We start from the raw sequence: 17,701 nt of genomic DNA, 5'->3' as shown, positions 1-17,701 counted from the left end.
TCGTAGAGGGGGCGTGTCTTCTCATCTCCCAGTCTGCTGTGATGAAGTGAGCGCTTATAGTTCCGCTGGACGTCCACCCGTCTGTCATGAGCGCAACAGATGATGCTCGGGATAGTTCATCCACAACTTTTTTCTTCTCCTGCTCATAAAGATCTGGCACAATCTTATTGCTGAAGTGGGTGCGCGACGGGATGTCGTAACGTGGTTCAAGCACGTTCAGCATGTGTTTAAAACCCTCGTTTTGCACAACCGAGTCTGCACTTATAAACACACCGATTCAATGGCGGGGGCGTTCAAGCTCCTCCGTTACTCCGCTCGCCATGACCACGCTGTGTGTGGACTGAACGTGCCAACAACTTTTTTTCCCCACACCCACACCCACACACACATAGACCGCGCCTCTTTTCTTCTCTCCGGCTTGTGACAGAGGAAGATTCAGAAGAACGACACCGCAGCGCTTCTGTTTCTAGCCGATACTACATCAAAAGTAACGTAAAATAACGCAGTAACGCATCATGTAGTAACGGTAACTAAATTACTGAATAAAAAAAAATAACGCATTAGATTACTAGTTACCGCCGAAACTAACGGCGTTACAGTAACGCGTTACTTTGTAACGCGTTAGTCCCAACACTGGTTTTGAGAGTAGCGTATGTGTGTGTGTGGCTCTTTAATATGTGACAGCATGTGAGGTGAGTGACGTCAGTGACGTCAGTGAGTGTGTGGGCGAGCGAGGTGAGGGAGCGGTAGCGTGAGTGCGGGGAGTGGCAACTGTTTTGTTGGACTGGCTGTGTGCAGACATCAATAAAGTTACGATTTGCAACTAATCGCCGGACTCCTCATTTAACCTGGAATCTTGAGCTGTGGAGACCCACTGCCGGGTAGAGTGAAGGGTGTTGCCCCCGAGATACATCGGTCTTGGAGGAGTGTCTCCCCTGCGCTACTCAACTACGGTCTGGGAACCGGAAGCAGGAAAGCTGCAACACATGTGACCGCCTGGCTCTGTTTGATTGGTGAAACAGAGTCCAACGTCACCACTGACTGCATTTGATTGGTGAAACAGAGTGAAACGTCACCAGTGACTGCATTTGATTGGTGAAACGCTGGCATGCAATAGATCCTACTTTGAAGGTCTGTCTGACAAACCAAAACAAACGAAGCGTTGCTTTAACAGATCGATAAAAATCAGTAGCGAGTAGGGAGCTGAATGTAGATAAATGGAGCAGAGTAAAAGTAGCGTTTCTTCTCTATAAATATACTCAAGTAAAAGTAAAAGTATGTTGCATTAAAATTACTCTTAGAAGTACAATTTATCCCAAAAGTTACTCAAGTAGATGTAACGGAGTAAATGTAGCGCGTTACTACTAGGGCCGTGAATCTTTGGGTGTCCCACGATTCGATTCAATATCGATTCTTGGGGTCACGATTCGATTCAAAATCGATTTTTTTTTTTTCAATTCAACACGATTCTCGATTCAAAAACGATTTCTTTCCAGATTCAAAAGGATTCTCTATTCATTCAATACATAGGATTTCAGCAGGATCTACCCCAGTCTGCTGACATGCAAGCAGAGTAGTAGATTTTTATTGTAAAGGACAATGTTTTATCAACTGATTGCAATAATGTAAATTTGTTTTAACTATTAAATGAACCAAAAATATGACTTATTTTATCTTTGTGAAAATATTGGACACAGTGTGTTGTCAAGCTTATGAGATGCGATGTAAGTGTAAGCCACTGTGATACTATTGTTCTTTTCTTCTTTTTTTTTTAAATGTCTAATGATAATGACAATGAGGGATTTTTAATCACTGCTATGTTGAAATTGTAACTAATATTGATACTGTTGTTGATAATATAAATTTTTGTTTCACTACTTTTAGTTTGTTCTGTGTCGTGTTTGTGTCTCCTCTCAATTGCTCTGTTTATTGCACTTCTGAGTGTTGCTTGGTCGGGTTTGGTTTTGGAATTGGGTTGCATTGTTATGGTATTGCTGTGTATTGTTTTGTTGGATTGATTAATTTAAAAAAATAAATAAATAAATAAATCTATTTTTTCAAAATGAGAATCGATTCTGAATCGCACAACGTGAGAATCGCGATTCAAATTTGAATCGATTTTCTCCCCACACTCCTAGTTACTACCCACTTCTGACAGCTAGCAATTAGCCAGCAGTTAGCGCATCCGTTGCCAGCTCGTGATTAGCTTGCTATATGCCAGCGTATTTTGCAATATTCCTCCAGGTTTTCCTAGTTTTTTTCTTTTGTGCTTGCAGGCGAGCTAGGAGACTGCGATGCCTTGGACCATTCTCCCGAGCTGGTGTCGGAATTCCGCTTCACTCCGAAACAAAGCGAGGCCATGGAGGCGGACATCTTCAGCAGGTGGTTGGATCTCAGGTGAGACTTTGGCGCCTCCATGTCAACGCACCGTTGTCTTAATGTCAGGGACGTTAAGCTAGAAGTCGTCATCTCCTCAACCAACCATTCTGGTTGGTCTGTGTAAAGGATTAAGGGATTAATCCCCGGCGGGTCTGGATTGATTCAGGGCAGTATTTAACCCAACAGCGGTCTGATCGCCCCCATCTGGGATTAGATTACATATGCTGTTCTTCAATGAGTCCGACTGGGCCACACAAGGACAAATTGAGCTGATACAGCACACAATAAGTAAATGCTAGTAACGTTGTTTTCTGTTTGCTGTCTCCTCGCAGGGGAAAAAGTCCCTCCCAAGCTGAAATCTCATTCCTCAACAAATGCAAGTGGCTGGAGCTTTATGGCGTAGATATGCACTTTGTAAAGGTGTGCATCCTTTATTTATTGAACCAAGGTGTGCATTCTTAAGTGCTTAATGTGCAAGTGTTGTCTTCAGGGTAGAGACGGCGGTGATTACGCACTTGGTCTCACTCCCACCGGCATCCTGGTGTTTGAAGGCTCCAACAAAATTGGCCTCTTCTTCTGGTGAGACATCTGTCCTGTGCTGCAAAAGTGGTTATGAGTCCTAAGTAAAAGGCCAAACGTTGTTTATGTTGTGTATACCCCTGCTGACGTTAATGATAACCCTTCCACTTTTCATAAAGTGGTACTTTGGTTTTTGTTAGTAGCTCATTCCAAAAGGTCAGACGAAAACTTAATTTTGTCTGAAAAATGTATTTCCCCATAAGAAATAATGTAAATCCAATTAATTTGTTTCAGACACCCAAAAAATATTAGCACAGAAAATATATTTGTATATGAATGCAGAAAACATTTAAAAAAAAAAAGTGAATTACGAATAAATTATGAATGAAATGGAAATGTGACTGTTTGACATCACTTGTACCTTCACTGAAGACTCTTTGGCGAAAACGACAATGAGCGCGGATGGAGGTGGGAAGGAAAGAGCCACCGTCATACTTTCTTGAATTCATTAGTGTTGCTCACTTTCTTGATGAAAATGTTGGCACGTGAAACTTTTTTTGTGCCCCAAGGTGGCTTATTTTGCAGTCATACTCAAAAAAAAACATAGACCGAATTATACGTTGATAAGTGGACTAGTTTGTTACACGCAGTGTTTGGCCGTGTAGATGGCATATAAAAAGCGCAGCCACATTTGGACAAATTTACAACGAAAATGTGTGGCGTGCGAAAACCGAGGTAGCACTGTACTACTACTCCCAATAATATTTGCTTCAACACTTATTTTCTTTCCTTCATCACTCTATAAGATATCATTCTATTGCTACACAATCTTGATGCCTTTCTCTATCTACAGTATAATGTCAACATTACATTTGTGTAATTGATTAAAATGTTGTACTATTGTTCTACTTAATATGGAAGTGCCGTATATGAGGTCGCTGTCATCATAATGCCCCTCCTCCTACAGTAAATCTCGGGTACAAGATTTCCATGAAGCCTTTCTCACATTACAACTTTAGGAAGTCCATGTATGACAACTACTGCTGCTCTGTACCGGTTGTTGCCTATTCTTGAAAATGGCTGCCAGAAAGTGTTTTTTGGGAAGTAAGAAATGTGTATTTAAACCCGAGTAAGGCAACAATGGGAAGATTATTTTAGTTTTTTTGGGGTGCTAAAGACCTACCTCACGGTCACTGCTCTCTGCTCTCAGCACTTCACAAAGCACAGTTTGATGCCAGATTCTCCAATTATCATCCAATCAAAACCAATATCCAAGTCTTCTTTACTCTTTGCTGATAACCATTGGCATGTAACTGATGTCTCTGTGCAGCTCAGAGCCGAGCCTCGCCCCCTGACCAGCCCCAACATAGTAGGCGCAGTTTGGCAGCAGGCTGCGAAATGCGAGCAGTCAATAATTAATTGTCTTTTGTCAGAGGAAATCATTGTCACTTTTTTCTTTTTGATTCACAACTCTACCGTTTCCCCATCCTAAATGTCTAAAATAGTACAAAAATGGTTATCTCGAGCCATTACCCAGGAAGTAGCCTGCGAGCTAACAACCAGATGAACGAACATACACAACAATTTATTTGTTGTAATTAGAGATGTCCGATAATATCGGCCTGCCGATATTATCGGCCGATAAATGCTTTAAAATGTAATATCGGAAATTATCTGTATCGTTTTTTTTATTATCGGTATCGTTTTTGTTTTGTTTTGTTTTTTTTACTAAATCAACATAAAAAACACAAGATACACTTACAATTAGTGCACCAACCCAAAAAACCTCCCTCCCCCATTCACACTCATTCACACAAAAGGGTTGTTTCTTTCTGTTATTAATATTCTGGTTCCTACATTATATATCAATATAGATCAATACAGTCTGCAAGAGATACAGTCCGTAAGCACACATGATTGTGCGTGCTGCTGGTCTACTAATAGTACTAACCTTTAACAGTTAATTTTACTCATTTTCAATAATTACTAGTTTCTATGTAACTGTTTTTATACTGTTTTACTTTATTTTTTATTCAAGAAAATGTTTTTAATTTATTTATCTTATTTTATTGTATTATTATTTTTAAAAAGGACCTAATCTTCACCATACCGGGTTGTCCAAATTAGGCATAATAATGTGTTAATTCCACGACTGTATATATTGGTATCGGTTGATATCGGTATCGGTTGATATCGGTATCGGTAATTAAAGAGTTGGACAATATCGGAATATCGGATATCAGCAAAAAGCCATTATCGGACATCCCTAGTTGTAATTCATTTTTTTTAATTAGCTGGGCCTTGGCAGAGGTCTTCGCTTTACTGATAGTGACATTGTAGTCATATTGTGTGTGCTCATTATAACTAATGATGGCTTGTTGTTGTTGATGTCCCTCTATATTTATTTTGCATCATAACTTTACCGTAAATATGTCTCTAACTAAAACATAAACTTTGTTTTGTTTACATTTCATATCCAGGCCCAAGATTACTCGTCTGGATTTCAAAAAGAGTCGACTCACATTGGTGGTGGTGGAGGATGACGATCAGGTTTGTGTCTACAAACAAACACTATAAGGTCACTGCGGGTTTTGGCTGTACTTGTGCTGGGCGATATGGCTGTTAAATGTATCACGATATAAGGGTTTTGTATCGGTGGATATCAACAATTCTTGATGTTTTCTATGACTTATGGAAACTAAGGACCAGGAGAAAATATATGAAATGTACACATTTTTATTTAAAATATAACGTTCCACTAATTATAATCTCCTCAACTATCAAGGGAAAAAAGGAAAGGAAATGTCAACACAGCCATGGAAAACAGTCAAACAATCAATGTAAACAAAATACTAAAATCCCGTAGTACACTTAACAAAGACCTCTTAATTGAAGGTGCAAAAATAAGGAATACGTAAGAAATGTCTAATAAAGTGTAGCACAATAGTGAAAATGTAAACATAGAGAAACCTGATTTTCTGCAGGTTTAGTGCCAGGAAGTTACGGCTGTGCTCTCAATGGTGAGCACAGCTAAGGTGGTGTGGTATTACCAGTCTTGGTGGGGACGAGCACCTTAAATCATTTGCAGGACAAATTGGTCTGACTACAGTCTGTTTGAAAAAAATCACTAAATAATTGTCATATTAGTTATTTTCCCTGTTTTATCCACAATTTCTTTGTTCTCTTTTCACTCCATGCAAAGAATCAATGGCAAAAAACAAGATAGCACAACCAAACATGATAATTTATACCAGGATCTGATTGGCTGTTAGCGTGACACTCCCACTGATCAGTGATCACTTCCTGCGTTGCTTGGTTACCAGAGAGGGGTGCTTTTGTTTATGCAACCAACCTTACTTCGCAGCTTACGGTTTCTTCCAACAAGGAAGAAAAACAATTATCGAACATTTTATTGAACACAGTTTTTATTTATGTGGATTACATGTCTGTGGCGATATCTATTGATATTGTTTTATCGCCCAGTCGTAGGCTGTACTGTATTATTGTTGTATTTTTTCCTCTCTGAAGGGCCGCGAGCAGGAGCACACCTTCGTGTTCCAGCTGGCCAGCGCCAAGAGTTGCAAACACGTGTGGAAGTGCGCCGTGGAGAGCCACGCCTTCTTCCGGCTACGCCAACCAGCCACAGGCAAGACCAGCCACAGTGACTTCACGCGACTTGGCTCCCGCTTTAGATTCAGGTAGAGCTCAATCACTCATTGACTATGTAGTAGGGAATGCTACAAAAAAATGTATGCGCAAAAACACAGATCATACATTCTGTCCTTCAAACTGGTGTTTGCCATTATCGCCTTTATTCTAAATGAAATAAGATAAAGCAAGTAACATTAAAATTCATGCATTACTCTTTCTATAAAATCCTACTTATTCCTTAATGACAACAGCCTCATCAAAGTATCTGAAGGCCCGGCAGCAACATGGAGCAATGATGTGTGCTTTGTATCTATGGTTACATGGATGTGTTCCTATGGCGACTGAGATATGCTCTTCATATTGTTTTCTTTCACACTTGATGGGCACTTTCTGTCGTCTACCAGAATGTGCTACACATGGTGCACTACTTGCTGCAAGACTTATATACCCACACAAATACATAAAGTGTGGCATAATTCAGTAACATTGTAAATATTTAAGGGGCCACATACTGCAAAATGCAGGGGACATTTAGATATTTTTAATTTTGTAAAAAATATGTTAAAAGTGTTACAATGGTAGGGTTGAAAAATTACCAAATAATTGATGAAGGTAATTGTTTAATTAATGCCACTGGCCAATTAAAAAAAGCTGCAGGCTAAACATTTAAAATAATAAAAGGTGGATACGCAAAAAAATTATATATGTTCAAATAAAAAATCAGACAGGTCAGCTTTGTTTTGTAAATAACACAGTATATTATCATGATCAATATTATTACTATTATTATCAATGTCATTATTTTGGGTAGTAGTATCAAGTTTTCTGCGCCACATAATCTTTCTGCTCATTTCTTTTTTTAATGGGCCGCAGGCCAACAAAAACAGGTTGCAAGCGGCAAATTTTTTTTTTTTTAATTGTTCAAGGTAGATATGCTAAGAAAACAGCCTGCATGTCAGCTAATGTTATAGGTAACCAACTGTATGATTATCAGTTTAAAATAATATTATTATCTTTGTTTTCTTTAACTTTAATTTTGACAATTTCTGGGAACTTTTTGTCAAAACAACACAATATGAACAGATGTTATTCAAGCTGTAGTCCACAATGTAATTTTATTGTGTAGAAATAATACTTTCGCTGCATCTGCTACATGATAGCAAAAACAAGAAGATAAGTCATGATTATTTTTGTTTTTGCTTCTTAGTGGGAAAACCGAGTACCAGGCCACTCACGGCAGCCGACTGAGGCGAGCCAGCACATTTGAAAGAAGGCCGAGCAAACGCTACCCCTCCCGCACGCAGTCACTGGGCAAAGGTGAGCCTTATCTGCACACACGCTGAGGACTGTAACTATATGTCTCATTCTTGACAATTAGCCTCTATACAGCAGTGACATGCAGTGAGGCTACTTTGATGTCACATAACACATACTCTTCCTTGGGGAGCGGCAAAGTACTGTTTGAATCACTATTACGACTTTTCTCTGCAGTATATTGTTCCATCAGCAAGATAACGATGTGACACACTTACAGTCAAGACATCAGACAGGCTGTAGGTCTTCTACAGGGGGTCTGTGGAGGTACTGCAGAGGGTGGTTGTAAAATATTTAGTTAATTGGATTTTTCATAGATATTATTTTTTCACAAATGGTTTAGAAATGATCTAACACACTAAAATGGTTTGCGCGCCATTTGTTAGCTAAAAATGAGTGCACCAGTTGCCAGCTTGTGATTAGCATTCTAGTTGCCAGCTAACGAATAACACTCTAGTTGCCAGCTAGCGATTAGCGCTCTAGTTGAACACTATTTTTGCGCACTAGCTGCCAGTTAAAAAATTGCGCTCTAGTTGCACGCTAGCGATTTGCACACTAGCTGCCAGCTAGCAATTAGCACACTAGTTGTCAGCTAGCGATTAGCATGCCATTTGACAGCTAGCCATTAGCGGCACTACTGCTATAATGTGAATATTTCAGTATTGCACAATAAAAAGGTACCAACATGACCAGTTTAATATAAAACACATTTTTATACAAGATATAAGTGCATGCGCCATCGGTATTTGGGTCCTTGGCCTGGACAACATTGAAGACCCCTGCTATAGTGTCACCCATTTATCCATCTATCTTCTTCCGCTTATCCGAAGTCGAGTTGCGGGGGCAGCAGCCTAAGCAGAGAAGCCCAGACTTTCCTCTCCCCAGCTATTTCGTCCACCTCTTCCCAGGGATCCCAAGGCGTTCTCAGGCCAAATGGGAGACATAGTCTCCCCACCGTGTCTTGGGTCTTCCCCGTGGGCTCCTACCGGTTGGACACGCCCTAAACACCTCTCCAAGGAGACGTCAGGGGGGCATTCTGACCAGATGCCCGAACCACCTTATCTGAATTCTCTCCATGTGGAGGAGCAGCGTCTTTATTCTGAGTTCCTACCGACTGACAGAGCTTCTCACCCTATCTCTAAAGGAGAGCCCCGCCACCCGTTGAAGGAAACTCACTTCAGCCGCTTGTACCTGTGATCTTATCCTTTCGGTCATAACCCCAAGTTCATGACCATAGGTGAGGAGAGTAACACAGTTTGACCGGTAAATTGAGAGCTTTGCCTTCCGGCTGAGCTCTTTTTTCACTACAACAGAACGATACAGGGTCCGCATCACTGCAAACGATGCACCGATCCGCCTGTCGATCTCACGACCCACTCATCCCTCACTCGTGAACAAGACCAAGTGTGAGGTACAGAGATGGCACTCCACCCAACCATGAACTCGGACTTGGAAGTGCTGATTTTTATCCCAGTTGCTTCACACTAAGCTGCAAACTGATCCAGAGAGAGCAGAAGATCCTGGCCAAATGAAGCCAGCAGGACCACATCATCTGCTAAAAGCAGTGACCTAATCTTGCAGCCACCACACCGAATGCCCTCAGTACCCTGACTGTGCCGAGAATTTTTGTCCATGAAAGTTGAAAACAGAATCGGTGACAAAGGGCAGCCCTGGCGGAGTCCAACCCTCACTGGAAACAGGTCCGACTTACTGCTGGCAATGCAACCTCTGCAACCGCCAAAGCCGAACTGCTTGGCCTGTTGGTACCTGTCAGCTGCCTCCGGAATCCCATGAGCCAAAAGGAACCCATAGGACTCCTTCTTTAGCTTGACGGCATCCCTAATCGCTGGTGGACACCAGCAGGTTCTGGGATTAGCACCGACCACCTTATAGCCACAGCTCCAATCGGCTGCCTCGACAATAGAGGCACGGAACATGGTTCACTCGGGCTCAATGTCCATCGCCTCCTTCCTAACATGTTTGAATTTCTTCTGGAGGTGGTATTTTAAATTCTCTCTGACAGGAGACTGTGTCAGACGTTCCCAGAAGACACTCACTTCGGCATCCTCCCCCACCATCGGACCTGACTTACCACCAGGTAATGATCGGTTGAAAGCTCTGCCCCTCTCTTGACCCGAGTGTCCAAAACATGAGATTGCAAATCCGATGATGTTACCACAAAGTCGACCATCAAACTGCGGCTTTGTGTGTCCTCGTGTCAAGTGCACATATGAACACCCTTATGTTTGAACATGGTGTTTGTTATGGACAATCTGTAACAAGCACAAAAGTCCAATCACAAAACACCATTCTGGTTCAGATCAGGGCGACCGTTTCTCCCAATCACGCCTCTCCAGGTCTCACTGTCAATGCCAATGTGAGCGTTGAAGTCCCCCAGTAAAACAAGGGAATCACCTGAGGGAGTACTCTCCAGTACTCCCTCTAGGGACCCCAAAAAGGGTGGGTACTGTTTCGTGCGTCAGCACAAACGACAGTCAGGACCCGCTTCCAGGCGAGGGAAACCTCGGTCCTTGATATTGTCTATTCATGGAAGTCTTTGAGCTGCTCTTTGTCTGGTCCCTCTCTCGCTGTAGAGTCAGAGACTTGGCTCAGCTGGTTGCTGCCTCATGTCTGTTTTTTTACTCTGAATGGGTTTGAGACACGCAAATTTAGAAGTTTTTACATAGGAAAATGTCATGCTAATGGGTTAATTTGTTTTTTACATGCTTCACAAGTTATGTTAAGGAACCTCATGTTCTACACACTTGTAAAATGCATTATAGCTGAAAAAGAGTTGGAATAAGTACATCATTTGTTCTCACCATGTGTTTAACGTGTTGACAATATTTCACATGTTTTACCTTTCATCTTTCAAAATGTGTTCACTTCCTGTGTTTATGTGTGGAGGAAAAGGAATGGAGAATGTGTTGGAATAGATATATAACATAGTGAGAAAATTATGCAATTATGAATAGAAAAAAAAGTAAAGAAGTCTCGAACACATTGGGTCCCAAAAAGGTCAATTTTGTAAGGTCATTAAAGCACTCAATTTAATGGCAAAATACATTTTTATTCATGTTTTGTTGCAATAGGTTCAGATCAGATCAGATCAGAAATACTTTATTAATGTCGGTTGTGCTGTTTTTCAGTCCTTCTGGGAATTAGCCATGTAGCGTTTACTCCAATTCATGCAAATGCAACCAATCCCCGCAAATTATGAGCGGCCTTGCAACTTTGTCCAATATCTGCAATTTCCATGCGTACTTGGCAAATCAGCACCATTTTTGCTAAAACGCCCACGTCAACTGTCTAATCCAGGGGTGTCAAACTAATTTTAGCTCAGGGGCTGTATGGCGGAAACATGTATTCCCACGTGGGCCGGACGGGCAAAATCATCGTTTAATAACTTAAAAATACAACAACGACTTCAGATTGTTTTCCTTGTTTTACTTCGGCCCAAAATAGAACACGCACATTCTGAAAATGTACATATTACAATTAATCCTCTTGACAAAACACTTCAAATTAGTTGAAAATTCTGAGGAAAAAATTGGTGCTGTTTTAAAAACACCATGAAGAACGTAATGAACATAGTCTTAGCTTCAGTGTATCTGCGAAGCAATTAAAATAAGTCACAACCCATCTAGGATTGAACAAAAAACTAAATAAAGCACAAATAAAAACTCATCTATGTATCAATTACCTCATTTGTCATTTCCGCGTATTAATCCTGTGCTAACTCAACAAACCATACAAACTGAGGTAGAAACTATTCAAGAGGGTTGAGTTACTCCCTGCCTTCTAGGCATCACTGTGTATTGATATAAAAATAAAAGCTGTCCAATGTGTAAACAATGTCAACAAACCAAAAATAAAAACTTAAAAGACTGACAGTATTGCAGTAAATCACACACTTTCCACTTTCTTTAAATTTGCACAGAAGTCAATCATTTTCCCAAAACTATGTCAATGTGCAGTGTCTCAAGCAGCATTTTAAGTGAGGTTAACCAATTGTTTATTTTACTCCTGTTTGTTTTACATTGGGTCGAGGGTGTGCCTCGTCAATCAATCAATCAATCAATCAATGTTTATTTATATAGCCCTAACTCACAAGTGTCTCAAAGGGCTGCACAAGCCACAACGACATCCTCGGTACAGAGCACACATAAGGGCAAGGGAAACTTACCCCAGTGGGACGTCGATGTGAATGACTATGAGAAACCCCCCCCTAGGGGAGACCGAAAGCAATGGATGTCGAGTGGGTCTGACATAGAACTGTGAAAGTCCAGTCCATAGTGGATCTAACATAATAGTGAGAGTCCAGTCCATAGTGGGGCTAGCAGGAAACCATTCCGAGCGGAGACGTGTCAGCAGCGTAGAGATGTCCCCAACCGATGCACAGGCGAGCGGTCCACCCCGGGTCCCGACTCTGGACAGCCGCACTTCATCCATGGCCACCGGACCTGTGTGTTCCCCCTCCTCCACAAGAGAGAGGGGGGCAGAGGAGAAAAGAAAAGAAACGGCAGATCAACTAGTCTAAAAAGGGGGTCTATTTAAAGACTAAAGTATACAAATGAGTTTTAAGATGGTACTTAAATGCTTCTAAGTCGTGCTTGGTATACTTGCTAAACTATTTGCTTGCCTAAGAGAATTACTAGTGCGACATCCAGTGGACACATTTAGAACAGCAGTTTCTTTAATTTGAAAAAATGTAGCTCAATTCTACACTTAGCAAACTCGTCTCGCAAGCCGCATTGAACGTGTTTGCGTCCCTGATCCGGCCCGCGGTCCACATGTTTGACACCCCTAGTCTAATCAAAGCTTATGTTATGTTTGTTTCTTGTGTATTCAAAGCAGAAGCAACGTGTAGAAATATATATTAACTCTTGCTCAAACAACACAATCGTTGTCCTTTTGCATACTTTAGCACTATATACGATTCCTATCTGCAGCCCTAAGCCTTCTGGGTAATGTAATGCATAAACATTTAGCAACACACTTATCTAGGGTAAGGGTATTAAGAGCTTATTTTAATTTGTAATGCTGACGTAGCAAAAAGGCAGCATTACACGACTGAGATGTTGAAGTCTGTTAATAATTACTAATTGTCTCTCATTTACCAACAAAAATGTGTGCTATACATCGCTTTCAACAGTTCACAATTGCTCTTACAATTCGAGGATAAATGTGTTGGAACAAAAGGAATGTTCAAGAAAGAAACGGTTTTGAAGCGTAAAATAAACATGGAGAATTTCTGCAACGTGTGAACAACAGGGCAGTAAGTATGTCCTTTTAATGCCATTTAATGTTTTGCTTTTAAGTCTACGCGATACAAAATAAGTAAAACATCAATACAGTATTTGTTTTTCATGTAATTTTTTAGGTTAAGGTTACAAGTAACGCTTAAAACGTTGATAGCAAATTCATAACATCAGAAACTGATTAAATGTTAGTGAAAGAAAATGCTTAACTTTTTCCGCAACTTTAGAAAAAACTGCCACAAATTTAGGCAGAAGGACTGATTAGTAAACTGTATGTACAGCATATGTTACTGTATGTACAGTTCATGATGTATTTGAATAATTTATATGTTTTGGCTCAAGAAATCATTCTCATGTCTCACAGTAACTAGTAATTGACTTTGTTTGCGTCAAGAAAGTGTTTTACATTCCCAAGTGAAGTGTTACTTTTCTATGCTGTCAAAAACACCTGCTGTCACTCTTCTTTTAATCCCTGCATGAACCTTTGAGTGAGCGCCGCGTCAGCTTCGTCAAACAAGCGTTTAGCACAGGACCTGCTTTGAGACGCATGAAAAAAGATGCATGAAACAATGTTGTGTTTGTTTCCTTTTTAGTTGCTGCAATCTCCCCTGCCAAGCCTCCTCACATCAGGTGAAATAGCCACACACACCGACATACTGTTACATTTAGAGATCGACCGATTATTGCCCAGGCCGATTATCGCCGTTGTTGCTTAGCATTTTGACGTAATTAGTGAAGTAAATAGTAATAACCACTGCTCCAGCACCAGCTTATTTGCACTGCTTAAGAAAAATCCCCTTCATTTTCAAGTCATTTATGAATAAAAAATACTCTTATTACTCTCATCACTCTCTTTTCTGCAAAGTTCTTCGGGTAAATTTCTACCATATATGTACCGGTATACATCCGCTGACGTTAAACTTGGGAAAAACGTCACAAATTGGGAAAATTCCACACGGCTCGTTCTAGTTTTTTTTTATATAAATATCTCCGCCATGCCTCCACGGTTTGATTTCACATTTTCGGGACTTATGCAGATCCCAAATACAAAAAAAACACATATCAATAAGTAAGAAAAGTTGTTTTTTTGGTAAAGGGCACTTTTTGTAGAAGTAAGAAAAACACGGTGGACCAGCACTTGATGAGTTGGTCAACCAAGACTCTTTGAAGGATTGTCAACATAAGCGGGACCGACTTATGTACGTTTTTGTAAATGGCCTCTAAGGTTATGTTGGAGCCTGATGAACTCTGCCTAGCAACAAATGGCTGGAAGGGAAAAATTGATCAATTATGTCATCTACTTTGCTACGTCTTCAAGGAAGTTAAGATTTGTATCATAAACTTTGTAGTTAATTAGTTAAATACTATTAAATACTAATAATTGATAAGTCAATATAATGGTTTACTTAGTCTTGGTGAGTGTTAATCTCTCAGCAGGCACTAAAATATGAATCTTTATGATTTGAGTGTAACTGTACTGTGTGTGCTGCTCTAAAGTATTAAAGTTCCCTGATTGTTGTCATTCATTCTCTGCCCTCACGCCAGCCCTGATCCCAGCCTACATGCAGTGAGTGACCTCTAAAGACCTTCTAACAAACACAAACACAGTCACGGCACGCACAGCTCTGGCTTGGTCTCAGTGACAACATTTCATTTTCTCCAACCCTCTCCAGTGCCAGCACAAAATCCCGATGGTGGGTCACGAGGCGTGGCACCCGACTGCCCACCCCTCCTTCGCACCCTCCGTTTACCTGCACCCCTCTGGGCACACAACGCCGTACAGGTAGGACGGTGAGACCTGTGTAGCAACAAGGGCGTGGCCTTTGTAGGGGGATGGCGTGACTAAATGTTTAGTTGCTTAATCACACGACAGGGCAGGTTTCTATTATTAGTGTTATCTTTTTCTTTCATCTCACTTTCACCTCACTCATACGCCTCATATGTACATGTATCCTGTTCTACCATTGTGCGTGTGTGTATATGTGTGTTCAGGGTTTCTGTTGGGGCCTCCTCCAGCCCCGTGTCCAGTCACCCTCCCATCCCGGAGAGAAGCACCAGCATCCTCACTGGACCTATAAGTGTGGTTCACAGGGACAAGGTCATGACTGCACTTTGACCCCTCATTTGACTTTTCAATCCAGACTCTTTGTCCCCAACATCCTCCTTTTCCTCCTCCATTCATCGCATCCCCACATTGTTAGTCTAATAAGACGAGCGGAATGAAACATGAGCCACAATAGCAGCTTGGTTTGCTTGTGCAAGGTTAGAAGCTTTAAATCAAGAACCTGCTCCACTTGTTGTTTGTCTCCTTTGTGCTGAAAATAGACGCACTAATGAAGTGATAAAAGTGCTAAAAAAATGTATTTTAAAAAAGATTAGATGGGCCCAATCCTTCATGCTGCTTAGGGATGCTGCTGCTTTATTAATTTGATATCTTGGATCAGGCATTTGTTTACATTTAATGTAATGTGGTTTTGCTTTGATACATTAGTGGGTTCAGATCTATTTGGAATCACATTGTGCCTTCATTCATTCATTCATTTATGGGTTTTGCTGTATTACTTGATAAAAATAAACAAATGCGAATTAATATAATTTAAGCATCTCTACTGTAATGTACTGTATAGTATGTATACTGTATTTTTACCTTTTTTTCACTGTACATTCATTGGGAATGTACAGTAATTACTGTGAATAAACAGGATCCAAATTTGGTCAAACTTAACAGTACTTGGCTACTGACGTATGTGCCGTAGTTGCTTGGGAAATTATTCAACCCTTGTTGTAAAGTGTCTTTATATTTAATGTACAATAAATGTTTAATATATGCCTAGTTAAAAAATAGTGATAGTTTAGTTTGTAAACTTTAAAATAACTCTGATACCTTAGTAATCTGTTCCAAAATGTCTGACGAAAACTGAATCATATGAAAGCTGAGTAAATGTTTTCTCATAAGTTATTGTGCAAATCCAAATAATCCATTTCAGGCACCCAAAATTGTTATTAAATATGGTGTATTTTCATTACATTTTTAAAGACATTAAGTATAGTTTCACATGCAGTAAGCAATATGAAATATAAATTACGAATGAAATGGATAAATTATTTTAAACTTTATTATTACTCATTTTTAGTTTTTCAGTGTGTTTTACATGTATGTAAAAATGGCGCTGCTGAAGTGGCAGGTGGTTGCAGCAACTAAGGGTTCTTTAATGTCCTCCTGTTGTGTTCTCTAATGTTTCTCTCCCGTTCATGTGTTTTTGATTTAAACCCCTTTGGGACTGCGCAACTGAGAATGGCACTTTTGTGACTTTTGCGCTACTTGTAATACTTTTTTGTGGATTTTTTTTAATCTGCTCTGCAACCACATAATTTTCCCATTGTGGGAAATAATACAAGTCTATCCTATCATATACTGTTTAACATCACTTTTACCTTTATTGAAGACTTGCTGACGAAGACGGCAAAAAGGGAGGATGGGATTCTCTGTTTGGACACTCGATTCCACACAATGACTCCACTAGTTTGTTAGGTACAATGTTTGGCCGTACAATAACTTAAATGGTATACTAAAAGTTTTAATATATCTTTGTGTAAACAGAATTTACAAGGGGGTTTGATTCATTTGAGTGCAACTGAATCTATGCAAAAGTTTTAGATTTTTAGTGATTTTATTTTATTTTTTTAAATCAATTTGAATGCATTGTTTTACTTATTAAAAATGTCCATTATGTAAAACAGTTTCTACAAATGATCCTACATTTTCCAGTTAATTCCCATTCCTGCTCCTGAGTTCGCTTGAAGAATGTCCATCTAAATGTTTTCAAAATACCTTAGCTAAGTTTAATTTTTGTGAGGCTGGCATATCAAAGAAAAACACATTTTTCACACTTGCTATGCTAAACTAGCTAGCGTGGGTTTTTTCGCCACACTTTGAAAACTCCTATCCAAGCTAAACTTTAATTGTTACACCTATTTTTGTTGTTGCTATAAAAGTATAAATTCAGTAGTGTTTTCAGTACTCAGGCAGTAGGGTTTGTATTTTGTTATGTCTTGTGTCCTCTTCAGCTTCCCTCTGAGTGGCCCCCACTCTGACCATCAACTAAACATGGAACAGAAAGAGACGTTGTATTCTGGAAAGGTCCATCACCGCCACCGTCGCCACACGCACAGCCAGGACACACTTTACCACACACACAACAAAATCAGTGAGTATTACTCTCATCCACAAATACTGTCTGATATATTTGACGCATTCAGAAACAGCAACCACTCTCATAATATGAGGTTGCAGCACAAGCTCTCTGGAGTATTCAAAGATACAGTACAGCATATTGCCAATATACTCTTTAAGCTCTTTCCCCAGTGTTGTATTGACAAGGCGTCAGCCAGAGTACATGTTTCTCTTCCCCTGTGACAATTTTCATTGTTCCTTGTAAATGAAACCATGCATGACAAGCCACAAGCCTTATTTTTTTGCCTTTTATAGACCCTCTATTCTGTGTTTTATTACTTACTTTCATAGAGTGTTTCCAGAAAGTATTCACAGCGCTTCACTTTTTCCACATAATGACAAT

General features: G+C 40.1%; 1 protein-coding gene across 7 annotated transcripts in view; it reads left to right on the top strand.

Annotated features, from left to right (window-relative positions):
• The window catches only part of epb41l4b (erythrocyte membrane protein band 4.1 like 4B), an 86,596-nt gene that overhangs the window by 39,009 nt on the left and 29,886 nt on the right, over nucleotides 1–17,701 (top strand). For all 7 annotated transcript variants that reach the window (XM_061955191.1, XM_061955175.1, XM_061955206.1 and 4 more), the window contains exons 7-16: nucleotides 2,277–2,397; nucleotides 2,712–2,799; nucleotides 2,870–2,958; nucleotides 5,379–5,448; nucleotides 6,427–6,596; nucleotides 7,757–7,866; nucleotides 13,718–13,754; nucleotides 14,670–14,691; nucleotides 14,798–14,907; nucleotides 17,193–17,332. In XM_061955191.1, coding sequence (XP_061811175.1) covers nucleotides 2,277–2,397; nucleotides 2,712–2,799; nucleotides 2,870–2,958; nucleotides 5,379–5,448; nucleotides 6,427–6,596; nucleotides 7,757–7,866; nucleotides 13,718–13,754; nucleotides 14,670–14,691; nucleotides 14,798–14,907; nucleotides 17,193–17,332 — 957 coding nt within the window. The remainder of the gene's footprint in view (nucleotides 1–2,276; nucleotides 2,398–2,711; nucleotides 2,800–2,869; nucleotides 2,959–5,378; nucleotides 5,449–6,426; nucleotides 6,597–7,756; nucleotides 7,867–13,717; nucleotides 13,755–14,669; nucleotides 14,692–14,797; nucleotides 14,908–17,192; nucleotides 17,333–17,701) is intronic.

This window comes from Nerophis lumbriciformis, linkage group LG04, assembly GCF_033978685.3.
Source record: "Nerophis lumbriciformis linkage group LG04, RoL_Nlum_v2.1, whole genome shotgun sequence".
NCBI classification, from domain to species: Eukaryota; Metazoa; Chordata; class Actinopteri; order Syngnathiformes; family Syngnathidae; genus Nerophis; species Nerophis lumbriciformis.
This window is presented reverse-complemented; position numbering and strand designations above follow the sequence as displayed.